Genomic DNA, 26,500 nt, shown 5'->3' on the forward strand with positions numbered 1-26,500 from the left:
GATAACTAGATTCAGTTAGTAACCATAACAGCGAAACGGCTTATTGTAACACAATTCACTGTGTATACGAAACCTATAAGTCCCTAAAATAATTATATTTACAACTTTTAAAAAGATACAGCTTATACAGCTTGGGCATACAATTTTTTCTGCATTAAGATAATATTAATTTATCTCCACAGAATATGGTAAATTAATGCTGCTGAAGTTCGCTTTCGAAGCGTCTCCTCCAGGCATTCCACAGCTCTCGTGCCATTTTGGATCACGGAACATGGCTGGGCGCAGGACAGGTCAGGTCGTCTGCGAGCTTGGACGGACCACGTGACCACCTCCTCCACTCCCCCTCACTCCCGTCCCCTTCCCCAGCAGGGCGTCCGATCTAACCGCGCCCCAGGCAGTCGGCTCGGTCCGACCCTCCCCATGGTCGAGCCACGGCCCGGTGCCGCCTGAGTTTGTGCCGGGTGCAAAACTGGAGCAGTAACTAGCGCCGTAACTAGTAGTCAGCACGACCATCGTCAGATGGCAGGAGTAAATGGAATAAGCGGTTCCAGGTTTCAGAAGGAATGGGGCAGGAAAAACCGCTGAAAACAATGTTTTGCTGATATAGCCATAAAAAGTTCACTGAATTAGGAGAGCAGCACATCAGTTTCAAGCCCTTCAGATGGTGGTTTTAATAAGCACACAATCATTTCCCAATTCGCCTCCAACGGTGTCACAGGCAAAGAATACGCTGAAATACTACACCTTTTGTCAGTTTATTTCGGTACGTGCGCGTCCATTTTAGACCTAGCGGATTCTTTGTAGACATACCGCAAAGCAATGTATCAGTATAGCATTGCATGTCGGCCGTTTATAGCGGTGATCGGCATTAGAGCATTTAATTTCGGCGCAGCAGCAAAAGACGCCCGGTTTCGGCGTGTCCGCATTGTATTTCGGCGATGCTGTTGGAGATTGGAGACGGCCGCACGATATTTAGAACAGCAGCAACCAAATTCGGCGATATTCATTCAATTTCGGTGGCTATTTGGAAGCAAGCAGAGACTTCTTGCTTACAAAATTAGCTTGTTGGAGCATTGTTATTCAGTCAAACGTTTTTCAAGGTGTTTACTGTTGCCACTGTCTCATTGTCTGGACTTGAGTGCATGCCTCCGGCCCTCCACCTTCTCCGTTATGGCCGAATATTCCTTTCGCCATCGCCAGCGATGAGCATGATTTCATGTTCGTGCTTTCTGTGGGTTAACCCGCGCCGGCTGGGGGTCCTGGATTTCCACGCCCTGCTGGGGGGGGTTTGAACACCCCCCCCCCTTTCTAACTCGGCTCCTGGGTCACGTAGCGATACGCGGAAGGCGGCGTTCGAAAGAGCGTCAAAAATAAAGAGGAAATCACTTCGGTCAATTTTTTGGTCAGGTCAAAGGTCAGGTCACCAGAGGTCATTGAAGGCAAAATTTCGCCGATTTCCAGGTCGAATGTCGACAATTTCCAAGAAGCCAACGCATAACTCGGGAACCAATAGGGCTACAGCGCCGCGGAAAAGCGCATTCGATAGCCCTATTAACGCCCTTTCTGGGTAATTCTCTCAGATTTGACCTAACGTCAACGGTTTTGCCTGCAGGGGGCAAAAACTGCAAAAATAACCGATTTTTTCGGAAACAGTTTTTCTGCGATAACTTTTGACCCAAGCCTTGTACGAGCTTACTTTTACCGGCATCGTGTTCCTCTCGTCAAGACGCATCGAATGAACTATAACTTGACCTTGAAAGGTCAACTTGAAAATTTGACCTCAGGTCAAGGTCATGACCTGACCGGAAAGGGTCATGTTGCATATCAGTCGATCCGTATCGTCGAGCTGAACACATCTAAGGCGTTTTCATCGCTCTAGCATGCCTCTATCAAAAGTTATTTGCGAAAAACTGTTAGATACCATTCGTGACCTAAGATGACCTCAGGGCATAAACAGGGGTCACGGACACCATTTTCATGTTCAGTGTGTCTAAACCACTTGTAATGCAGTGTTTGGGAGTGTTTATAATGTCTTTCGTCCCAAAGAGGCGCATTTCAATTTTCTCCCATTGACTTGTAATGGGGAGGTCGCAGAATTGACCTGACCTTAGGTCATCGATATCAAAATTCTGAGATAAACATTTTGTACATGCTATTGCTCTTAGCAATCGCTGAAAGTTTCAAAGCGATCGGTCACTCGGTGTGGCTATGACAGACATTGAAACTTTTTATGAGGTGAGGTCACTTCAAGTGACCTGGTGACCTGACCTTGAACGACCTTGGTCTGAAATTTTTACAACATGTGTAGAATTGATGTGTGATAAGGCCGTTTTTGAGATATTCGCAAAAAAACCACAAGGGGGGTGTTCAAACACCCCCCCCCAGCAGGGCGCGGGTTAAACAAAGCATTACAATGTGCCGATTAATTTCTATCAAGGAAGTACAAATAACGTAAGTGCATAGGCACCTGCTTAACCCGCGCACCGACGGGGGTCTGCGCCAACTTAGTACCGACGGGGGGGGCGGATGACCGCCCCCCCCCCCCTGAGATCTCGAGAACGAAGCAAGATAGCGACAAGCGGTAAACGGCATCGGATACGCACGGACAAGGTCTACAATTTTTACTAAGGTCATTTTCAGGTCAGGTCAAAGATGACGTCACAGGAGTCGAAAAAGTCAAAATGGCGGCGCTAGATATGGAGAGGGTTTTTCTCGAATAACTTTCGAAGTAGTCAAGATAGGAACAAACTAAGGGCATCATCGTGATCCTCTCGTCAATCCGCATCGAATGATATATATGTTGACCTCGAAAGGTCAAGGTCAAAGGTTGACCTCAGGTCACGTGACCTCGAGGTCATCATGTATATCATTCGATGCGTCTTGACGAGCTGAACACAATGAGACCATCCGCGCGGCTGTATCTTGTTCCTGTAAGGAGTTATTGGCAAAAAACCTTTGGTGACCTTTGATGACGTCACATGACCTTACAGCTGCCCAACAGCAAAACAGACCTCAAGGCAGTGAAGGTTGATCGTATGTGAAGTCATGTATGGTATATGGGGCCATTCCGACCCGTTTTAGTGGTAAAAACAGGGAGTTGATTTTTCCCCCATTGACTTATAATGGGGAGGTCGCAAAATTGACCTGACCTTAGGTCACCGACATCAAAATTCCGAGGTATACAAATTGTAGCTACTAATGACCTAATAACATCCTGCGACTTTCAAAGGCCTCCGACATCTACTGTAGCTCTGGCACGATGACAAAGTTGCAAAAAAGTGACTTGAGGTTGGGTCATTCAAAGTGACCTAGTGACCTGACCTTAAAAGTTAGGAGGTTCAAACTTGCACACCATGTGTAAAATTGATGAGAGAATAGTCATACCAAATTTCGCGGCGCTACGCGCCGCGGTTTTCCCGCTATCCGCGAAAAACCTCAGGGGGGCGGATATCCGCCCCCCCCCCCGTCGGTGCGCGGGTTAAAACGAAGCTGGCGGAGAACAAAACCAGGCCGACAGGGTACGCGACTACTGAACTTTGACCCCGCCCATGCGCCAGAGACGCCCGTCGCCCGGTGTCGTCGCGCGGTTGTTGAAAGGATGCGCCGAGCGCCGGATGGACAGTCAGATGCTCAGCGAGGGGGGGGGGGAGAAAAATACACCTGCCGCAACCACGAGTCTTGTCCATGGAACGGGTTAGAATGTTGGCGCTAAGCCTCTGGGTCTGGTGGTGTTCGTGGGGGTAGGGTGGGGTGAGGGGAGGCGTGATGATACGATACGGAATGATTAATTTATTTTCGTGTCCTTCTGCACACAGTAGGTAAGGGATGTTTGATATTTCACGCTGGCAGTTGATTAATAGGAGATGATAACAGGAAGTGCAACGATAACCGATTGGTAGGACTTATTCTGGTATGGCTGAGCTAATTGTGTTATGTTTGATTGACGAGGTGATGGGTTGCTTTCAAAGTGAAGTAAAATAACAGGTCTTTTGATAAAATGGGTTCATGTTTTGGGCAAAAACTTGGCACACAGTGACAACAGCACAGACGTGCTTCAATGAAAGAGAATCGGGGCTTGCCTCGAGTCCAACAACGATTGGCGGTTGCCTTTTCGATCGTCGTCCGCCATGTGCGGACAGGAGCGGGTAATACAAAAAAGAAACCAGCCCACAGATGTTATCTTTTTAGGATAGATAGTAGGTAGGTACTAATTCAGTAAAGTTTATCAATTTTCACATCAGAATTCGAAACGGGAAACAGCAAAACGATCTTAGGTAGGTACTGTGACGCTAAACAAACAATGGCCTGCTTTTCTCCCCCTGAGAATATCTCAAAGTCACAAAGCTGTATGGGGATTCATTTGATGCTCAAGAAGCGTTCCTGAAAATATGAATCACCTGGGTGCCTCCGGTTACCCGCCGAAATTGAATGAACAGTGCCGAATTTGGTTGTTACTGTTGCTAAATAGCGTGCGCTACCTCTAAACCCGTGCTGGCGCAGCCGATTCTACTTGCGCTATCGCTGAAAATGGAGCGTTTTGCCGCTGTGCCGAAATTGAATGCTTTACCGCCGACTGCCTAACCTGCGCCGAGATATTATGTGATTCTTGTACATAATATTGCGGTATGTCTACACACATTTCGTTAGTTCTAAAATGGACGACTACGCCCCGAAATAAACTGACAAAAGGTGTAGTGTGTACAGAAGCAACTGCGGGTCCCAGTACTGCAAGTCAAAATTTTTAGCTGAGGGTGTTGTACGAGTATTGGGTGAGATCGGTCGCCTCGAGCGAGGGGTCGGACGGCCGCGTAGTTTCTGACCTCGAATCCTCCGTCGATGTCCTCGGAGAACCACTGGTGCTCGCGGCTGCGTTTGGAGGCGGCCATCTCTCCCGTGGCCGGCGGGTTCGGGTTGATGCACGTCATCCGCCGGCCGATGTCGCAGTAGACAAAGATGGCGTCCTTCTTGTCGCTGCCGTTCGGATCGATCCAGTAGTCGCCTGAACCACAGAAAGGAGGCCGTCAGCTAACGTCAACACGGTTCGATTGATAATCCAGCATCAGACAAACGACTTATTCACGACTCATGCACCGCCTGTTTGAGTGTCCGATGTGCTTCTGTTTTCGATAGCTGTTGTTACCTGTTCACGAAAAAAGCGTAAATGATCTCTGACGTCTTGCATAGGCCATGCCTTCCCACACATCCCACCAGTGCGCCTGACTGACACCCAGTAAGCCCTCTTACCGACCGTTCTCCTTATCCCGACATGGGATTTGTCCCCGAGCCATCCCACATCCCACCAGCGAGTCTGGCTGACACCCAGGGAGCCCCGCGACTGACCGTTCTCCTTGTCCGGGTAGGCGGCGGCCAGGTCGCGGCACGTCTTGGCAGGAGCGTCGGCGCTGCCGTCTGGCTTCATCAGCGTCTTGAACTTGTCCTGCAGCTGGTTGTAGGCCATCAGGACAATCTCCTTACGCTCGTCGTCGGTCAGATCCTTGCCGAGTCGTGCCGGCTCGTCGCTGTTGAGCGGGTCCGGACCCTGAGCGATGAAAACGGTGAGTGACATGAGGCTGGGCGTGTTGTTCGTTATGTGTGCAGACTGCTAGAAGTGACTAACAAGTGTGTGCTAATCTTTGCACACGGAGTAAAAAAAGGTCGGCTTTTGTAACATTTGCAGTTGTAACATTTGCAGTAAGCATCCTCTTTGGTTGAATCTTATATAGGTTCACGTGCAAACGTTTGAAAAGATACATAAGAAATACATAAGTGATCATTATGCCTCAGCTAACAGACGGCCAGGCGATTTTCAGAACGTAAAAACATAAGAGCCTCTCCCCTGCTATCTTACCTTCGATGACGGCTGCATGAACGCCTGCAGAGCGGCCACGTCGAATCCGACGGACTCTCCGGGGGGACCGGGCGGGCCGGCGGGTCCGGGCGCTCCCGGCTGGCCGGGCCGGCCCGAGTCACCGGCGGGGCCGCGCGGGCCCGGCGGGCCGGCGATGCCCTGTGGACCGGCCACGCCGTCCATGCCGGGCGGGCCCTTCATGCCCTGCTCGCCGGGGTTGCCCGGCCGACCCGGGGTACCCGGCGGACCCTTCTCTCCAGGAGGACCCTGTGGACGAGCGACAGGCGTAAAATGTTTTTCATAGATAGCTGCACATAGTTATACAATCAGAAAAGTTACACTGACATTGACCACTTATCCCTATATAGACAGAAGGGCATGGAATTAAATTAGTTGAACGATAAATATGTCGTTTAACCTGTTATTTTATAGCTTATCAGTTTATATATTCATTTAAAAATTTTAAATTCAACACATTTTAATCTTAATCACGTTTTGTCGGAAGCGCTCTAAGCAAGTAAGATGACCAATTTACTCACGCCCGGGCCTGGCAGTCCCTGCAGACCGAGCAGACCGCGGTGGCCCTTGTCTCCCTTGCCGCCCTCGGGGCCTCGCTCTCCGCGGGGCCCCTGCAGGCCGGGCGGGCCCTGTTTGCCGCGCTCGCCGGTGGGGCCTTCCACGCCCTGGATACCGGGCTCGCCACGCTCGCCCCGCTCGCCGGTGGGACCCGGCGGGCCGACCGGACCCGGGGCGCCCTGTCAAAAGACAATGCATGTTAAAGGAGTGAACGATCAGTGACTACGGAGTGCATCAGAGTATACCGTGAAAAGATTGGATTTACTGACGGCGTTTAATGCACAACAGAGATGGTGGTCAACATTGATGCATCATATGACCAAGAAGATCACGCAACACCGAAGACTATATCAATTACAGCAGCGAGCAAACGATAACTAATCTGAATCGATAGTATCTGAAGAGAATTGTTGACCCTAAAAACAATGAAAAATGTTTATCGAGCCAAGTGACATCTCATAACGGTGTTTCTTCGTCGTACGATTGTCACTAGTTGATGGACACTCCGGTGGCAACTAGCGGGTGATGCGCTACTGACCTGGAGGCCGGGCGGTCCTGCGATGCCCGGCTGCCCGGCGTCTCCCGGCGGTCCCTTGTCTCCAGGACGGCCGCTGATGCCCGGCGCGCCGACCTTGCCCTCGGGACCGATGGGGCCCTGCTCTCCGGCCGGACCCGGGTTTCCGGGCGGGCCCCGCAGACCCGGCTGGCCCTGAGGGCCCTCCAGGCCGCGAGATCCCACCTCTCCCGGCTCTCCCTGGTGGCAGAGGATGAGAGGTAAACGTCACTTCTGTGCCTTTTCATAGCGATGGAAAATAAACGGAAATGTTTGACAAATAAATACAAACGTCTGTTTACAAGCACAGAGAAAGGCACTTACCGGTGATCCGCGCTGTCCCTGCGGTCCCTTGGGCCCCGGGCCTCCGGGGAGACCCGGAAGGCCCCGTTCGCCGGCGGCTCCCGGAGGGCCGACGGGTCCGATCAGGCCTGGCAGGCCCGGAGAGCCAGAGCTGCCCTTGACGCCCTCCGGTCCGGGGCTGCCCGGGTTGCCGGCGGCGCCCGGCATGCCCGGCCGGCCGATGTCGCCCTGCGCGCCCTTGATGCCCGGCAGGCCGGCCAGACCCGGCTGGCCGGTGGCGCCCTGGAGGCCCTGTGGGCCCTGCTCGCCCGGCCGGCCAGGGGGCCCCGCCGAGCCGGAGGGGCCCACCGGTCCCGGGTCTCCGCGAGAGCCCTTGGCTCCCGTGAGACCCAAAGGGCCCGGAGCGCCCACCGGACCAGGCTTTCCTGTGGATTGCAAAATCGGTATCAGTCAGTCACTGCCTGGTGAAGCAGAACAATTTAGAACAAACAGGCTGGGCTGTGCGAGCCAAACAATATACATTTTTATTTACTTACAATGTTTCTTGCAATACGACTGGATAACAACTCTTTATTGTTTAATTTAAGTCGACGGACATTGCTTATTTTTTAATGGAGAGCGCCGTTCATAGACCATCCTTACCTTCGGTTCCCGGGTTTCCCTGAGCTCCCTTCTGTCCAGGCAGGCCCTGCTGTCCCTTTGGGCCGGTCGATCCAGTGATGCCCTGCTGACCGGGGAAGCCACGCAGACCCTGCGGGCCGGGCGGACCGCGCGCGCCCAGCAGACCCGGTTTGCCGATCTCTCCAGGGGGTCCCGGGGAGCCCGGTTCTCCACGCTCTCCGGACTGTCCCGGCGGGCCCATGGGACCCATCTCTCCCTGGAGACCCTGCGGGCCCGGCCGGCCGGCGGGGCCCTCCGGTCCTATCTTGCCCTGAGAGCCGATCTCGCCCTTGGGGCCAGCTTGGCCTTGCAGACCGCGCCTGCCGGGCAGACCCTGCAACAAGCCGACGCGTTAGAGTACGCATTGGTTTTCGGCGAACAAAACATGAACATCCGCAATGTGCAATGTTCATTGTCTAATTCAGTACATCAATAATTTCGTCAAATATGGAAAACTCCGATAGCAGTGGCGGGACCACACAGGCATCCGTCAACTCAGTAGTATCTACGATAACACTATTGAAGCCGGCGAGTTTCAGGTCTTACTGACCACAAGTCCGGGCGCTCCTCGGTGGCCCTTTTCTCCGGTGGGTCCGATGGGGCCGGGCGGTCCATCGGGACCGATGGCGCCCTGCTCGCCGCGCTGGCCAGCCTCTCCGGGAGGACCCATGGCGCCGCGCTCACCTGTTGACGGAATGGGCAAGTGCCGAGCGGACAACAAATATAACTAGAGACGGCATGATAGCAAATGAACTAGGCAAAGATCTCTTAGCCATGCCATCTCTCGAGGAAAGAAAAACGTATCTGGCAGTTACCAAACAATGCAAAAGTCTCGTTCGCTTGGTCATACATGAGACAGATATGTGCCAAACACAGCCTGTGTAAGGGCCTATAGTCTGTGCCGTGCGATCGGACCCACCTCGGAAGCCGCGGGCGCCGCGGGGACCGCTCTCTCCGGGCGGTCCGGTGGGGCCCTGCAGACCAGTCTCGCCGTCCTTGCCGGGGTTACCCGGGCTACCCGGAGTTCCAGGAGGTCCCTGGAATGATCACAATATCGTCAGACATGCCGTGTTTCGTAGCTTCAAAACTGCAACGCCATCTGTCGTCATCAAAAGTAAGAAATATTTCAAACAATCACATGCCAATGTTAACGAGGACACCGGCAGTCTAACCGTTAGGATCCGTCACTCCCTCGGTGGTCGTACCTGGAAGCCGCGGGCACCGGTCTGTCCGACGGGACCGCGGGCGCCGGCCGACCCCGGTGGTCCAGGCGGTCCAATTGGTCCCATTGGTCCGTCACGGCCAGCGTCGCCACGTGGTCCCGGAGGACCGGCTTCGCCAGGCTTGCCGTCCTTGCCTGATTCTCCCTGCAAAGGCAACCGAATATGTGTTAGCTTGTCACAAGATGTGATCATAGAGGTCATTGATGACTGGTTATGATAAGCCATATTCGTAGAAAAAAAGTAAAACACCTCTATTATTCCAGTTACATAACACTCTCGAACGTAGACCAATGCACTGCCTTGGTTGATTATTTTACGCATTTGTTAATTGTAGCACACGCTAAAAACATGAGGAATATATGTTCACTCGCCCGTAGATTTTCCTTAAATCGGTTCTTAATGTCACCGGGCAATAGTCATCAGACATGAGGCAGCAGACCGCTGGTCACGGCCCACCCACTGTAACTGACCGGTCGACCCTGAGCTCCGATGGGTCCCACGGGTCCGGGAAGACCCGGCGCTCCGGTGGCGCCCATCTCTCCGTTCTTGCCGTCAGCTCCGGGCAGACCACGGTCTCCCGTGCGGCCCGGACGGCCGGGACTGCCGGTGCGGCCCTGCAGACCTCGCTCGCCCTGTGAAACGAGCAGATTACAGTCAGTACGCTCCATAAAGGAACCTAAAACATAGCAAGGTATCCGAGGCAGTTAGCATGCTTCCTATCCATTGCTCTGAAGCTATTTCGAAGTACTTTTACCAATGAGTGTAGCATAAATATGTCAGCAGAGAAACAATGCTTTTCTTCGAAAATTTCTTCGTACCCGTTTTAATTCAAGGATAAAAAGGTGTACTCGGTACTCGGCACACGATGCTCAGCAGTCAGCACTCACCACCAGTCCGGGCGGTCCCGGTCTTCCGGTGTCTCCAGTCGAGCCCTTCTGTCCCATGGCGCCCGGCTGTCCACGGTCGCCCACGGAACCCTTCAGACCGGGCGGGCCGTCAGCACCGGGCAGGCCGCGCGAGCCGGGCGGGCCGCGCTCGCCCTGAGGGCCCAGCAGACCCGGCGGACCCCGCAGACCCCGCCGGCCGCGTCGGCCGTCCGATCCGGGCGGGCCCGGCGCGCCGCGGGCTCCCATCTCTCCGGAGTCGCCCTTGGAGCCTACGGAGCCCTTCAGGCCGCGAGAGCCGGTGAGACCCTGAAACAAAACAAAACATTACGGTTATACAGCTGCATCGATAACAGTTCATGGACGAGGCATTGTCTAACGTGCAACTCAGCTACAGCAGGCTCTTTGCTTATAGTACTTTGATGATTTGAGATATTAGACGACCTCAGGGAGTCGTAACTAAGCCCTGTACTCGTAGTGTCTTGAGCCCGACCTCGCTAAAATACCCATCATTTCCGTCAGACCGACCCTCACCTGTTCTCCCTTCTGTCCGGGCAGGCCGGGACTGCCGGAGTTACCCGGCGGGCCGCGAGGGCCGGCGAAGCCTGGCGGGCCCATCGGTCCGGGGGCTCCGAAGCTGCCCTTCTCGCCATCGGCTCCGTCCTTTCCGGGCCTACCAGGAGCGCCCTGTTCGCCGGGAAGACCGGGCGCGCCGGCCTCACCTGGTAAAGAGAATGCCGCTCGGTCAGAGGACAGACTCAGGGCATTTAATCAACATACACAGCTTGAACGTCAGGGACGTCCAGGAAGTCACACTTATCGTAAAACACATAGAGTACGGTAAATAAGATCGGAATATGCGGGAAATGTAACTTATACGAAACGTATTTATAACACGTGTTTAAGCACGCATTGATAAGTGCTTCACAAATTTTTATTTTAATCAACATTTATTAAGTCTGCTATAACTTCATCACATCCAAATCATTATATAGACTAACAGAGAGTGAGTAACAGTAACATGACGCTTGGTTCATGAGATAGGCCTTCGGCACAGAACCACTTACCGCGAGGTCCCTGGAGTCCCACGCTGCCCTTGGGTCCCTCGGCGCCGCGGTCTCCCTTAGCTCCAGGACTACCGGGGAAGCCGGGAGGACCCGACTTGCCGGCTGCGCCCTGGACGGAAGAGAAGGGTATCACAGGTCGGTGCACCAAATCAGCAGTAGAGAGGTCATATATTATCTATTTTATTGTAAAAGTGTTCCATTTAAAACCGTTTCCTTCTATCGTGCAGAGCGTAAAAGTTACAGCTACCCGCCCGCTTGTAGACTGTAGTTGATCGCCCGGCCGCTAGATGACACTAGTGGTAGGCGCCTAAAGTTAGGCTGTACCGCAATACCCGCTCGTGAACGGAGCCAACTTCTGTGCTATGTCGCGCGGGTAGTGATTTGGCTTATCGGTAGATATTGCAACAGCAATATTTTCAAGCGTTCTAGCACAGCCTGCGTGGATTCAGACACCTCAGCGCCTACTGTCGGAAAGTCTTACCGGTGGACCAGGCGGTCCAGCGATGCCGTCAATGCCGCGGAGACCGGCCGGACCGGGTGGTCCGTCCCTGCCTCGCTCTCCGCGGGGACCAGCGGGACCCTGTCGGCACGCACACACGGGCACAAATACAGAATCAGAGTTCATGTCGATATATGTAGACGGCAGTAATCTAAGCATGTTTGGGATAGGGACTGATCATATCTGAACGAGTGACTCAAATGACAGGCTGCTACTGGCGGCAAAAAAGACATTAGACATGTATAATAAACTCGAAGCACATCCTAGAACGAAAATGGTAAAGCAACTTAAATTTCATTCAGACACTGTTTAAAGATATGTAAAAGACATCAGGCCCCACTATGCCTCCAACCGTTTATGGCGGTCCCTTACATACACTCAGAAAACACTTTGAGAACATTTTTGAATAAGGGCTCATATGAGTGCCAAAACAGGGCTCAAATCTGTATGATTTTAAAATCGGGATCAGTTAGGCGCCCTTTTCGGGCTCAAAGTACATTAGCCCCGAAAGCGGCATCAGTTCGTCTTCCTTTTCGGGCTCAATTCGAGCTGCGTTTTAGGGCTCCATACGACATTCCGCCATTCCGTCTTTTGCTGTTTTCAGTGCCATGTGTTGGTGTACCTACCGCCGTGATTTCAAAATGAATGGTAAGTTATTAGTTATCAGTTATCGCTATCTTTTAGAAAAAATCAAGATGTTGATGCTCATGCCATTTTAATCCCTTATCAATTAAAATTGTGGTGGCATTTGTTCAGAAAAGGTCTGATCTACAATTGTGGCGCCGTTGATACGAATACGCACGGGTTTGATTATTCGTTTTTCTTGTATTTGCGCCACATGAAAGCATCATATCTGGATTCAGGATGTCAAATAGTGTAAGAATGTGCAAAAATTTTGTCTGGTTCTTCGTGATGATGTGATTGAAGCAATGCTTTCAAGGGTAGGTAAGGATTTTGTTACTTGTTCGTAATGGTTATCTTGATGCTCAACTAAAATTAATCCTTACCTTGCCTACTAACCTATTAAGTTAAACTTAGTACCAATACCTACCAACCTACAACCTATTTGGATCTTTCATATACTTATAACATGCTGCTGCTTCTGCTAACATGCTGCGGAATGCTGGTTGACATGATGGAATGCTGGTATGACAGTGTTCCATGTTTCAGAATTTTAGGTGAATAACCACACATGATGGGGAAAATGTTTTCATCCTAAAAATATGACAAGTGGCTTTATTTCATCTTTGCTAAAAAAATATGTCAAAAGTTTGATTCAACAGCCAGCTGCTAGGTTACGCATGACTTGACAGTTGATGCATCTACTCTACATCATTTCATTTCAGATCCTGTGAAGGTTCTGACAAAATCTGAGGTAAAAATGGCATTATGCAGTTTTGCGGAAAGACTAAATCTATCTCATTTTGTCTTCAGATTTTTTTTATTGGGACACCCAATTGAAATCCAATTTTAGAACACTGTGACACCATGCCTGTGTGCCAAGTAAGAGGAAGGGTCTACAAGTATACATCAAGATAACCAATTATGGACAAGTTGAGACTTGAGTCATGAGCTCTTATTTGTGGTTACAATACCTTCAGCTGCATGATTTTGCACAACTTCCATACAGGCATCCAGACTGGAAAAGGTTCGAGTCCATACTTATTCTGGTGCTTGAATATGGCAGTTCAAAGATGGAAGGCATATGATGCTACAAAATGAAAAAAATAATTCAACTTACAAAAAATAGGTATTCATATCTATCCTAAACTAAACTAACCTAAACTTACCTAACCTAATCCAACCCAACCCAACCACCCCAACCAGCCAAGCCCAACCCAGCCCAGCCCAGCCCAGCCCAGCCCAGCCCAGCCCAGCCCAGCCCAGCCCAACCCAACCCAAAACCTACAGTCTAAAACCTAGAGCTAAAACCTGCAGCCCAAACTGGAAAACATCCATATGGTACGCCGGACGCCCGTGAAGCCGTCATGCGCCGAAGTTCGGCGCAAGCTATTTTGCAATTTGCGCTGAAATTTCTGCATTATTTGCGCCGAAGGTTAGTGCCCTTTTGCGTCAAAATTAAGCCACTTATACAAAAAGCACGTTTACATCTGCCGGCCAAGGTTTTATAAACCAGACAGAACGCTCTGGGCCTTAACCACTCCTGACTCCCATGTTTGAGCGTCCAAATTAGTTGATGTTTCCATGGAAGCTGAATACCACAATACGTGTAGCGCACTGTAGCATCGTGCCGTGAAATAAGGCTCGGGACGGAAGTTCCGGGGTCACAAAAATTGGTGTGGCGGTGTTGTCGCGGCTGGCGGGCTCCAGCAAGGGGTTTAAGTTTACGACACCACTCTTGTTTCAGGAGAGGTGTCAGCGATTCGAGACTACTTGGGCATGCGGGCAGCGGGGTCGGCGTGGCTGCCTGCGGCTGCGGCCACACATCTTGGCGTCCTGGAGGCGGAGATGCTGATGGTGGCATGAGTCATCACTGGCTGCCCGATTTCCATGCTCCAAGACTCGCCGTGAGGGCCGAGGCGGGCGTCGTGCCGATGGAGAGATGAGGAGGGATGCGCTGGCATCGCGCCTACTGGCGAAGGCGCTCTCCCTCCCGTCGGAGGACCCGCCGCGTCGTGGCGGAAGCCCCCCCCCCCCCAACCGTGACTGAAGTCAGTGACCGGCTGGAGAGAGCGCGGGGGAGCGGTGTGGGACCACTGGAGTGGCGCTGCCCGCCGAGGCGCGCTTATCCACGAGACTGCCCCCGTAGACGCCAACAGACGGCGTCACGGTCCACCTGGACCTGCTGCCGATCGGGGCGTCCGCGACAGCGAGGAGGAGTGCTGCGGAGGCGTGACTGGGAGCGCTCCCCCAGCGTGCGACGTGGGCCTGGGTCGACGGGGCTGCGACCGGGGGAGTAATAGGAAGGCGGCGCTGGGGTCCTCACCGAGCACCCAGACAGTACAACATTGGTACTGCGGGAGGCGGCGGGGAGGATTTGCTCCATTTACCGATCTGAGATGGTGGCGCCCAAAACGGCAAAGCAACATCTCCTGAAGCACCCGTCCTTCGAGGAAGACCCCATAATCATTTGCTCCGACTCGCAGGCGTCGCTGGCGACGCCACGAGGTGGACAAGTGGCCCAGACACCCCCCCCCCTCATCCCCTAGGTGCCGCCATCTGGGAGTATATGATGGCCCTAGTGGCTGTAGGGGGCCGAAGAATCCACCATAGAAGGAGGGCGGCGATAGCCCGATTAAGCTGGGCGTCCAGTGGAGCCTCGGCTCTATCATGGGCATTGGGCAAGGACTCTGCGAGCACCCCCGTCTCCTCCATCTTCGACGGCACTCCAGTCAGAAAGCTGTCCCCACCCGAGTTTCCCAGCAGCATGGGCCACATGAAACCGAACAGCGCCGAGCCGCTCGACGCTGAGGACCAGGCGAGAGTAACAGTGAAAAGGTGAAACGCTCGAAACGGCGCGCGCCGCCGGCCGAGGGCGCCGAGCCGGCCCAGGCCGGCTGCGGGTCAAACAGAAGCCGTCTCCGCGGCGGCCGCCCAGTGACAGCGACTCGGACTGACGTCGAGGCACCGCTGCCGCCTCCGCCGACCAACCCGCCGCCCAGCAAGGGCCAGGGGCGGATCCAGAAAATCTCCAAGGGAGGGGCCATTAGAAACCAGGAGGCCCCCCCATAATCCCACCTGTTGGAGGCCCCATCTTCCCACTTGTTGGGCCCCCCCAAAAAACTGCGTCTATTGAGCTTATCTAGCTGTTCAGGCAACATCTCAACATCTGTGCAGGCTTGGAGGCCCTCTGTGCAGGTTAGGAGGCCCTGTAAAAGTGGTCATCTCTGCGAGTATAAGAGACCTCGAAGTTATGAAAAGCTTTACCAATCTTCTAACAAAGGAGTCTTCTCAGCTAGTCTTCTAAGAAATAACTAAGTGGGTAGGTTAAAAAAAAAAGCTCATCGGATTTCGGCCACTTTATTTTCAGGAGGCCCCCTTTTCAGCTTTTTAACTTTTTAACTTTTTATTTTATTTTTGAAAAAAATCGGCCAAGGGGGGGGCCATGGCCCCCATGGCCCCCCCTTGTATCCGCGCCTGGCAAGGGCAGTTTGAAGGCGGCTGCGCCGGTGAAGGTGGCGCGGCCTGGCAGGGGCCGCGGCCGGGCCGCCGCCAGCAGTGACGACGACCGGCTGGCGGCGTTCGCGCGGGACTTGTCCGACTCCTGGTACTCGGACTTGCCGCCCAAACTGGACGCCGGCGGCGTGAGCACCAGCAACGCCAATAAAAAGTCCACCTTCATCCGGCTCTTCTCGCACCGTGTCAAAAGGACTACGCCGCGCGGCCGGCCGGCCAACTCGAATGAGCGCAGCGAAGGGCACACGTCCCCGACGGCGGCACTGGCGCCTCCCGCCGCGCCGCTGCCGGCGTTGCTGGCAACGCCGATCCAGGCCCATCGATTTCTACTGTTTTGTTGCCTACGTGCCGCTGCCGCCGCTCAGCCAGCACAATGGCGTGCCGGTGTTGCGCTGTCGGATCGAAAAGCGGCTCGTGCAGCGGACGGACGGGTGCGGCCCGCGCGATGAGCCGCCGCCGCACACCGAGCTGCGCCGCGCGGACGTGAAGGTGGAGCTGGCAGCGGCCTGCTCAGTCCCCTCAACGGCGTCGACCGGCTCTCCGGTGATTTGCGGTCAGAAACGCCGCCGCTTCTGGGACCAAGGTGTCAGAGCGCGGCGCTGCCCGTGAGACGTTAAGTTAGCACAGGCAATGTCGTCTGCACTCCTTGCAGTTCATGTTGAATACACAACCATGTTGCGAAGTAATAGGCGCCGGGTTTTTCAGTTCATAGAACTTTTTCCCTGGCTATTACACCCCACAACCGAACACTGACACCTTGCACAAGTATGACTGTGTGTATGAATGTTAACCCTCGCCGGACCTATTGGTTTTCTACATACGCGCCGGCCGAGGGGGGGGGGCGGGTACGACCCCCCCCTCGCCGTTTCGCCCCTGGTGGAGCTAGCGCGTCGCGGAAAAAACGAGCGTGTGCGCCGTTACGAGACGCAGAGATTGGTACCCGATTTTAAGGTCCTAGGTCAACCGGTGACCTCTGAGGTCAGGTCAAGTGCCCCAGGGTACGGTTCAGTTTTTGGTGAATAACTTCGCAAAAAACGGCCGCAGAGCCGCGATTTTGGCAGCATCGTGTTCGCCTTGCTCAGGCGCGTCGAATGATATACTTTTTGTTCGGGTCAGGTCAACTTAGGGTGTTGACCTCAGGTCAAGGTCAGGTCAGCACCCCCAGGTCACGAAGTTGGTCGAAAGAGGTCATATCGCATATCATTCGATTCGGCAGGTCTTCCTGAGTCCATTGGTGGCTTTCCCGACTCGCTAGCTCAATTTGATCGGGAGTTATTGACGAAAAACTAATATGACCTTGATGACGTCATAAATGACGTCACGGAAGGTCAACATTGCAAAAGTGACGCATCTAACCTTGCAAGGAGTGCATCAAATCACGATTCTGTGTACTTGAGATAGCTGGAGATCGTTTCCGGCGCCAGAATAGCAGTTTGAATTTTTCCCCATTGACTTATAATGGTGAGGTCACGAAAATGACCTGACCTCATATGACCTTTAGGAAAAATCCGAGATATACAAGTTGTGCGACTCATAATGGATACTAGATCCTGCAAGTTTCATTTCCCTGTGACATCTCCTCTGGCAGTGAGGGCGTTGCGAAGTTGCGACATCTGACGACCGTGCAGAGGTTCACTTATGACGTCATAGGTCAGTGACCTGACCTGACCCAAAAATGCGGTTGGTGTCAAAAGATGCGGCTTGGATCAAAGGTCAGGTATGACAAGTTTCAGCTCTCTATCGCCAGCGTGTTCGGAGCTATCGCGAAAAAACCCTATGGGGGGGGCGGCACCCGCCCCCCCCCTCGGCCGGCGAGGGTTAATAAAGACATGAACCAATGTTGTGTTTTCGGTTCCAGTACCTTCTTTGGGCACCTCGGCAACAAGTAAGTAATCCGTTAGCTTTGCCACACCTAAGATAGGCTCCCACGTTGTTATTTGCTCCCGGGTTAACATAAACCGGTTTAACGTAACTTTTGCATCCCGGCCAAAATTGCCGGTTAACTGTCCCACCGCTCGAGACTGGCGCTAGGCTGGCCGAGCAAAAAAAAAAGTTTGTCCGCGGCTTCGTCTTATTCGCAGCTGCTGGACACGGGGGAGGGGGGAGGAGGGGCTGCATCGGACGAAAAGCGGGCTCTGGTATTAACTGGATTTTTTGCCAGCTGGCGCCGTATGGTGGCGCTAGCAGAGCTTCTTACATATCAATGCTAGATATAAAAGAATGAATATTTACCAATCAATTTTTCATTTAAAGCCATTTGAAATATTTATGTCCATCCTACTACCGCGCTTAGGTATATCTAAAATTAAATACCTTTCGTGCGTCGCCAGCTGGCCAGCCAGCTGACGCAATCCAGCTTTTACCAAAGCCCCGAAAAGCGATGACGTGAGCCCTAATATTGGCTTCACCACACAATTTGAGCCCTCAAACTGGAATCAGGTGAGCTCGAAAATGGGGATCAGGCTGAAAACTGGTATCATAGTGAGACTAGTTTTAGAGCTTGACACCGATAATGGGTACTGACTGAGCTCTGTTTCTGCGATCAATGATACCGATTTAAGGGATCGTATGAGCCCATGTGGCGCTAGCTCAGAAAGTATTCTCGAAATGTGCTGTCTGTTTTGAATATGGTACATTAGCCCGAAAACTGGTCTCTGAGCCCGAAAATCGGGACACTGTTTTCTCAGTGCACAGACGCTTCCTTACCAGTGGTCCTGGCTCCCCTGGCCGGCCGGCCGGTCCGATGCCACCCTTTTCCCCGGGCAGACCGATCTCGCCCTTGGCGCCGTCCGTGCCGGGGAAGCCGCGGTGGCCCTTGGGTCCCGGCATTCCAGGCATCCCGGGAAGGCCGCGGGGCCCAGTGGGGCCCTGGGCGCCCGCAGGGCCCGGAGAACCGTCCTCGCCGTTCTCACCCTGAGGTCAGGCATATAGGTCACAAGGTATTAAGATTGCAAGGGCGATAACATTGGTTTGTCAAAGCTCCGTAAGTTTGCTCAGGTATCTTCCACCGTTCAGTATTTTCGACTATTTATATCTCGTTTATCATGTGCTCATGCACAGCATGCAACCATCAAAATGTACTGCAAAATGACCAGCAAATCTTGTTGACCTTAAACATAATTTTATTGTCAACAAAGAGAAATGTAAGAAAGGTGTTAACCATTACAGCGTTCTTCTCAACCTGGGACTCACATCTTTTCCGGGAATACCGGGCACGCCTCTGGGTCCTGGGCTGCCGACGGGGCCCGGAGGTCCTGGATCACCTGGCTCTCCTCGCACTCCTTGGAAACCTTGCGGTCCCGACGGGCCGGGAGGGCCTGCCGTCGACGGACAACGGCGTCAGACATAGGGGCACACACAAATAGGGGAGTGGCACGGTAGGCAGACAGGGAGACAACGACAGGAAGACAGCGAGACACTCTTAGACAAGATTTGCCATTAATGTGCGGACATATCAAATACTTTTGGACAACCAGCTAGGTGTAGGAATATATCGCCCTAAGGCTAAAATCACGTCCGAAATTGTAATAATGAGACGTGCTATGAGCTGCAAAAACTGCACCATGACACACTGGCACATCCAGCCCTGAGTTGCGTAGTTGGACTCAGTCCCCTATGTAGTTAGTTCGACTCTGTCCTCATCTACTGTTACTGACCGGGCGCGCCGCGGGCTCCGGCCGGTCCGGTCTGCGCCTGTAGGTAGAGCGGCTGGGCCGGTCCCTTGTCGCCTCCCAGTGACGCCTGTAGTTGTGCGATGTAGTTGGACGGGTCGGCCGTGGGTCCCGGCCCTCCCGGCTGGCCCGGGGTGCCCGGTGTACCCGGCGTGCCCGGCTGGCCCGGCGGACCGGTGGGGCCGGGGTCGCCGGTGACACCCTGCAGATCCTGTTGATCAGAGGGGGATAGAGCCGTGAGGAGGGAGTGAAATTAAAAGAGAATAAGAAGAGATAGACAGCAGTGCGCAATAAAATTACGTAGAAAATTAAGTTAGAAAATGGGTAAGAAAAATAAGTCTTAGAAGACATAACACAAAACAATGCATTGGTAATTAAGAAACTTTTAAACCGTCATTCGTAAAACGCTTAATCTATTTGAAAAATACCGCACTGAAAACCAAAAGGTCGACCTCAATATTTCATATGCGGACGTGTCGGATTGGGGTGATATACTGACCGGTGGCTGGGGTCCCGGTCCCCGTGCAGCGGTGCCAGGGCCCTGGCCGGTGCCCAGGTCCGTCACTGAAACGGACAGAAGCCGATTTTAGAAACACACTCCACGGACGTCCGCAAACATGACGTCAATTAATGCACAACACTGTTCTTCTCATGCTGAAAAGACAATATTTGTTTACCACACCATTTCGTGATATCAACATAATAATTCGAAGGTATTCGGTGAACATTATAGCGGCAAAGTTAGACTTCCAATCAAAGTGAAGCAGGAGTTTCGGGTGTATCAAACGCAGAGGACGTGCAGGCCACCATTGCCGAGTCAGTGGTTAATGGAAGCGGTAAAGCAGCTACTGCCGCGCGCCTCATCTAAGAGCTACGGGCAGGCCAGACCAGGGGTAAGGCCAGTAGAAGGTAGACCTCGCAACATGCATAACCCGACCAAACATGTGAGAAAGCATCCATTGATGATGTGGTATTAAGCCAGTAGACTAAATGGTTCCCCGGGTTGTGGATGCGCTGTCAGCCAGGGAGGAGGTTGAAGCCGTCGGCGTCCGTCTGTGAGCGTGCCCGGGCAGCCGGGGCGGCATACTGACCGGCACAGATCGGGCAGCACTCGCCCAGCGGAATGTACTGCTGCGTGTCGCACTCGATCTCCTCGCACTGGACGCCGTCGCACCGGTCGCCGCCGCACAGGCCCGAGTCGCAGTTGAGCCGGCCGTTCTCGCAGCGGCACTCGCCGCACTCGTCCAGGGAGAACTCGGCGCCGTCGGCGTAAAACTGGCCGTCGAATGAGCAGCCGCCTGGGAACTGGCCGGCCTGCCCGCTGCCGCCCTCGCTCGCCCGGCCGAAACCGAGACGCTGCCGCTCCGCCTGCTCGCGCGCCTCCGCCTCTCGCCGCCTGGCCTCCTCCGCCTCTCGTCGCCTTGCCTCCTCCGCCTGTCGCCTGGCCTCTTCCGCCGCCTGCTCTTGCCTTGCTCGTTCTTCGGCCTCCGCACGGGCTCTTGCCTCAGCTTCTTCACGGGCCCTGGCGTCGGCTTCTTCACGGGCCCTGGCCTCGGCCTCTGCACGAGCTCTAGCCTCCGCCTCTGCACGAGCTCTTGCCTCTGCCTCAGCGCGAGCTCTTGCCTCTGCCTCTGCACGAGCTCTTGCCTCGGCCTCCTGGCGCCGTCTCTCCTGCTCCTGACGAAGTCTGTCGTCCCGTGCGCCGGCTGTGGCGGTGTCGCCGCTGGTGGTCCTGCTGCTCTCGTAGTTGTAGCTGTAAGAAGTGCGGCCCTGGCCGTCGGCCGGGTCAGCCGGCGGTGTTACGCTATCGTCCGGCGTACCGGTGGCCTGGTCGGTGGCGCCGTTGCCGTTGCCGTTGTAATAATAGTCGTAGCCCTCTGCAACAGGTCGGCGCAGGGCGCAGTGTAAGCGACAGCCACGGTGCGCAACCCAACTACACCAATGGCCAACGGAGGTGAACAATTTGTCAAACGGATAGATTCTCTTTCGATTAGCTATCCAGAAGATTTCGTAAACGTTATCACCCAAAAGTGTTATCAATTACTCACTTTTGAAAGGTTCATCCAGTGCTCAGTCGATAGAAGTGGCTGCCGACTATTTGAACGATCGCATCAAGAGATGTCTCACCCTAACCGGCCTACCGCTTCCTCTCTTGCGCTCACTTCACACAGCAAAGGTAAAACTGGATGAGATATTTGGCGTGTTTTACTAAGGCAGAGCTCAATTATATTTCCTAGGGATGTTATTTAAAGCAGCAGTGAGCAACATCGTGTGCAAATAAAACCACGAGCTCGTTAGCAGTCTGGATTAAGAACTCATGAGCCAAGCAAAATTATGTAGACTGCCGTTTGATGAAAGAGACCCTTAACGTGAGGACTATTTTAAGCTTTCGATTCGTTACCGCTGATCTTACGTTCCAGAATATATTGTAATTGGTAGCCTGCTAGGAAACCACCCACAGGACGGCAGCTTCAGCTCGTTGGCTTTCGGCAGGTGCATGGCTGTGTGCATTAACCATCTTATTGTTACCACATTACCCTCAATTTGTAACCCGAAGACGTCCTTTTAGCCAAACCAAAGTACACCTTGCTCTCCCAAGAGCGTGCTTTGTTGCGCTGCGAGCGTTCACCTCCGCTGACCGGTGCGGGCCGGCCCGGCCGGAACATGCAGGTCCACGACAGCCCCAGCAGCTGGCGGCATTGACTGGTACGTGCTGTGGCGCGGACGGTGCATGCCATGCGGCGGCCGGGGCGGTGTGGCGGTCCTGGGTGCGCCGGCCGGGCCCACCAGCACAGCCGCAGCGGGCGGCGGCGCTGTGACCCGATAGGTGCCCAACAGGTGCAATAAGGCGTTAGAATAAAACGACAAACCAGCACGACGACCAAAGTAGAGTTACATGAAGGCAGCAACATTAACGACAGCAAATACAGGATCGTGAAAACAGCACCACGATTCTACTTGTCTCAGCAACCCATTGCCTATTTACTTTTTGCAGCATTTCGCTTTATACGGACTGAAAATGTATCTACCTTCCTACATGGGATGAGTTACACAGGGCCAATGCTAGCTGGCACTGTTGGTTAGCATTCCTAAGCGTATTTAGTTATGTCGAAAAGCAGTGATTACGTATGGTTGAAAGTGCTATTTTTCAGCCGTGTGCGAATATATGTTATACCATTACCTACTAATGTAGATAATAGCTTGATGCTCTATTTAGAAGTTGGAAAATCTAGCGCCTAAATAACAAAGGTGAAAAATTCTTCAGCTTCACTAAAAAAAAAATAAAAGTTCATTGTATAGCCATATTATGTAAAGTTTATTTCATTCTTCGGTGAAATCAATATTTTTAGGAACATTTAATGTTGTATGTTGGTAAACATTTTGTGTATTTTAGGCATCCATTTCGAATCCCACAACACTCCGCCGGGAGATAAACCATCGACGAAAAATGCGATCGTGTTTTCTCGGCTTCCCATCCATCAGCCGATAAAAGTATTTCCATCTCAAGTCTGTTCCGCTCGGGGTCGATGTGGCGGATGAGGCGGCGGGCGCGAGCGGTGCACGCCGCCGTCTCACCGTGCTGCCGTCGCCGAATTCCGGCGCCGGACCGCCCGCCTGACCACTCGGTGTTGTGTTTATATGGACGGCCCGGCTGGCCAGCGTTTACATTAGATCCGAATGACCCAAATAAAATGGCCCAGGCCGGCCGACTACCGCCCCGAGAGCCACCGGATGGAAGGCATGCCAGGAAGAGTCATACTCAAACTCGGCCCAGTCACGCACGAATGAACTATTCGAGCTTGTTGGCTAACTTTTACTTCTAATTTTGTTATGCTAGTTTGTACACATTCAAAATGCTTATATATTAGACTAAAATGACAACTACAACAGAATATATATTGAAAACGAATGAGATATAATTGAATTGTTAAGTTTGATGGAACGTCAACGTAAATATTGCGGCAAGGAAATGTTTGACGTAACATCAACACATAATTATCAACAACAGTACAGCACTTGCCCGGTTTGGCGTTTTCCCAGCCGCATACCGACTTACCATTAGACCCTCGCTGGCGGAGGGGGTACGGGTGAAGACCCCACAGGTTTTTCTTGCGAGCTTGGAACGCGCCGGAAAAAGAACGCTAAAACTTGGCATACCTGATTTTTTATTCAAGTAGAATCTTCTTACACCAATCGCGCTTTCAGGGCAGGTTAGGTCACTGACCTATGAGGTCATAAGTAAACCTCTGCACGATCCTAAATGTCACAGATTCGAAACACCCTCAGTGATAGAGGAGCTTTCACATGGAGATGAAACTTACAGGACCTACATAGTATCCTCGAGGGGTTTCATAGCTTGTATATCTCGGACTTTTTCTAAGGGTCACCTGAGGACAGGTCGGTCACGTAACCTTACCATTATAAGCCAAAGGGAGAATATGGAGACTGTTATTTTGGCGCCAGGAACGACCTTAAACTATCCCAATCACACGAATCGTAATTTAATGCACTCCTTAGAAGTTGTATGCTTTCCTTTTGCATTATTGACCTGCGTGGCGTCATTAATGACGTCACTAAAGTCATATGAATTTTTCGTCAATAACTTCCTATCGAATTAAGCTAGCGAGTCGGGAAAGCCACCAATGGACTCGGGAAAATCAGCGGAATCGAATGACATGCAATATGACCTCCTTTGACCGGCTTCGTGACCTGAGGAGTTCTGACCTGGCTTTGACCAGAGGTCAACACCTTAAGTTGACCTCGCACGAACAAAAAGTATTAATCGACGTGCCTGAGCTAGACAAACTCGACGGTGTCAACATCGCGGCTCTGCAACCATTTTTGGCGAAGTTATTTACTAAAAACCGAACCCGTGCCTTGGCCCACTTGATCTGACCTCAGACGTCACCAGTTGACCTGAGACCTCAAAATCGGGTACCAATCGCTGCGTCTCGTTACGGCGCATACGCTCATTTTTCCGCGATGCTCTAGCTCCTTTAGAAGCAAAACGGCGAGGGGGGTCATACCCCCCGGATAATGTGTGCTAAAAATGATGACGTTATGCGCTTCTTATTCTTACGCTTTTTATAATTTATTTAAATCCATAAATTAGTATGACTCTTCCTGGCATCCATGGCCGTTTAAAAGTTTATTAAAACGTTCTCAATCTTGCATTGAGTGGTTATCGTACATGTCCTCTGCCTATTTTAATGCGTTTTGTCAAACAAATAGCAGAGCTGAAATAATTTTGTCTCGGACAGTACGCTTGGGGCAAAGTGGACGGGCAGAGGACAGAGTGGATAGCTTCAAATTCTATAAATTGTTTCCACTTGGACAACAGACATTAAAATGTGTCGTAATGCGTTTATCTTGCCCACTTTTTGGTTATACGAGACACCAAAAATGCAATTAGGAATGCTTTTTTCACGAATGTGTTTTATTGTTTGCCTACAATACAAGTGGGGAGATGACAAAATAGACATTCGTCATCGTTGAAACCTTTTCAGCATCAAATACACCAGTCGAACATGAGACAACTATCTTGTTTTTCGTATCGGGGCGAAGAAGTCGCCGGTGTCCGCGCTTTGCCGCAGGGTTTGGGGCGAGTGGCCAAAATGCATAGTTTAAAAGGTTTTGTCAATATCATTCATAAGTGAACGCCTTTAGAAATGAAACGTAGTTGAACGGAAAGGCAATGTAATAGGGATTGTACATATTGGTATAGGGCATAGGTATATAGGAAGAATCTGTCTACATGATGACGCGTCGGCATCGAAAAAAAAAGTTAGGGTGGTCACTTAACCCTGGTCTCCCCTATACCTGATTTCCTCGCACGCGGACATGACACTCACCCTATCTGTTCGTATGAAATGGGAGCAGTGTTGTATCATTCACGTATCGTGATCTAAACACGTTCAAAATGTTTAATGTTTCGCTATCGTGTTAACCATGCCAAATTTTCACGGACTGTTTCCGAGCATCGACCATATCTCATGTTTGTGATCATGTAAGAGTTTGTCGATTAAAATAGCCGTATAAAACTAAGACATAAGCATCAGCGCCTTGTAGCAACCTTTATCAATACGGGGCGCGTGCGCCTCTAGCGTTATCGAGTCCCCGCAAATGTAGGTATTTGTGAACTTTAAAAATGTATTGCCGCCGAGCCGATAACATTTACATTTATATGACCGCCCAGGTCATTATAAAACAAAATTAGCTGGATTTCGGTGATGCAAAGGACAGAGACCTCCTTTATCTTCGCTCGTTTAATGACAGTTTGTACCATTAGCGTTTCTTTCTGTTGTGCATTGAGGTTAAATCGGAGTGGATGACAGCTGAGCTGACATTCACTGCATTTGTTCGAGAACTCACGAGGCTCCCTGAGTTGAGCTTCGCTGCACTGTAGGCCGGCAGCCCGAAAAAGCGCTAGAAATTCCCCCAAACTGACTCTCCGCAATATGAACAAAATAGGTATCATTTAATCCCAAATTGATCGAAGAATACGATTCCGATGCCAGTTTTTCCCTAAGGTCAAAATTAAGGTCGTCAGTTGTCACCAAACACAAGACAATTTAGACTCTCTAGTGGCCACCACATTCACCGATTTTCATGATGATCTTCAGTGGTAATTTATTAGCTGACCAATCGTCGTTTTGAACGAAATTTCCTCACAGACTAGTTTAGGGCACTGTTGTTCACTGTGCCAACATCATTCTTACATATTGCATAGCTTTTCTGCAAGATAAGCTAGCTTTTTGCAAGCAGCTGCAAGACGTAATTAAAAATCATATCTAATTTTTTAATTAGACTTTTATAAAAATGTGATTTCGAGCAGCTAAAAATGAACATTTTATACTAGCCTCTGATTACTCATCTTTCGTTCCATATAGGTGCTTTGCTGCTTTTCCCTGCTACTTTTCGAGATATGCGCAAGTAAACCACATGATGTAGGGGCAATTGTCACCTTGCCGCTCTACTGAAGGCCCGGCGCTCTTTAAAGCGCTGGATGTTTTGAAAAACAAACGCGTATAATCAGAATAGAATATATGTCCCTGAGCTCAGAATTGATCAACGCACAC

General features: G+C 51.9%; 1 protein-coding gene across 3 annotated transcripts in view; it reads right to left on the minus strand.

The window, feature by feature from the left end:
- LOC122364199 (fibril-forming collagen alpha chain-like) overlaps window positions 1–26,500 on the minus strand; it is a 42,149-nt gene that overhangs the window by 14,247 nt on the left and 1,402 nt on the right. For 2 of the 3 annotated variants that reach the window (XR_006253508.1, XM_043334350.1), the window contains exons 2-21: window positions 20,513–21,298; window positions 19,921–19,985; window positions 19,407–19,632; window positions 18,943–19,067; window positions 18,457–18,663; window positions 11,596–11,694; window positions 11,115–11,223; window positions 10,582–10,769; window positions 10,051–10,356; window positions 9,634–9,795; window positions 9,146–9,307; window positions 8,860–8,977; window positions 8,491–8,624; window positions 7,923–8,274; window positions 7,302–7,705; window positions 6,963–7,178; window positions 6,388–6,603; window positions 5,849–6,115; window positions 5,341–5,539; window positions 4,821–4,999 (exon numbers count right to left, since the gene is read on the minus strand). Coding sequence is in view for 2 of the 3 variants with exons in the window: in XM_043334350.1 (XP_043190285.1) it covers window positions 4,821–4,999; window positions 5,341–5,539; window positions 5,849–6,115; window positions 6,388–6,603; window positions 6,963–7,178; window positions 7,302–7,705; window positions 7,923–8,274; window positions 8,491–8,624; window positions 8,860–8,977; window positions 9,146–9,307; window positions 9,634–9,795; window positions 10,051–10,356; window positions 10,582–10,769; window positions 11,115–11,223; window positions 11,596–11,694; window positions 18,457–18,663; window positions 18,943–19,067; window positions 19,407–19,632; window positions 19,921–19,985; window positions 20,513–21,298 (4,520 nt within the window). In the remaining variant the exon portion in view is untranslated. The remainder of the gene's footprint in view (window positions 1–4,820; window positions 5,000–5,340; window positions 5,540–5,848; window positions 6,116–6,387; window positions 6,604–6,962; window positions 7,179–7,301; window positions 7,706–7,922; window positions 8,275–8,490; window positions 8,625–8,859; window positions 8,978–9,145; window positions 9,308–9,633; window positions 9,796–10,050; window positions 10,357–10,581; window positions 10,770–11,114; window positions 11,224–11,595; window positions 11,695–18,456; window positions 18,664–18,942; window positions 19,068–19,406; window positions 19,633–19,920; window positions 19,986–20,512; window positions 21,299–26,500) is intronic. The other variant, XM_043334351.1, reaches the window with a different exon arrangement.

The sequence above is a fragment of the Amphibalanus amphitrite genome, unplaced genomic scaffold, assembly GCF_019059575.1.
Source record: "Amphibalanus amphitrite isolate SeventyFive unplaced genomic scaffold, NRLGWU_Aamphi_draft 000661F_arrow, whole genome shotgun sequence".
NCBI lineage: Eukaryota > Metazoa > Arthropoda > Thecostraca > Balanomorpha > Balanidae > Amphibalanus > Amphibalanus amphitrite.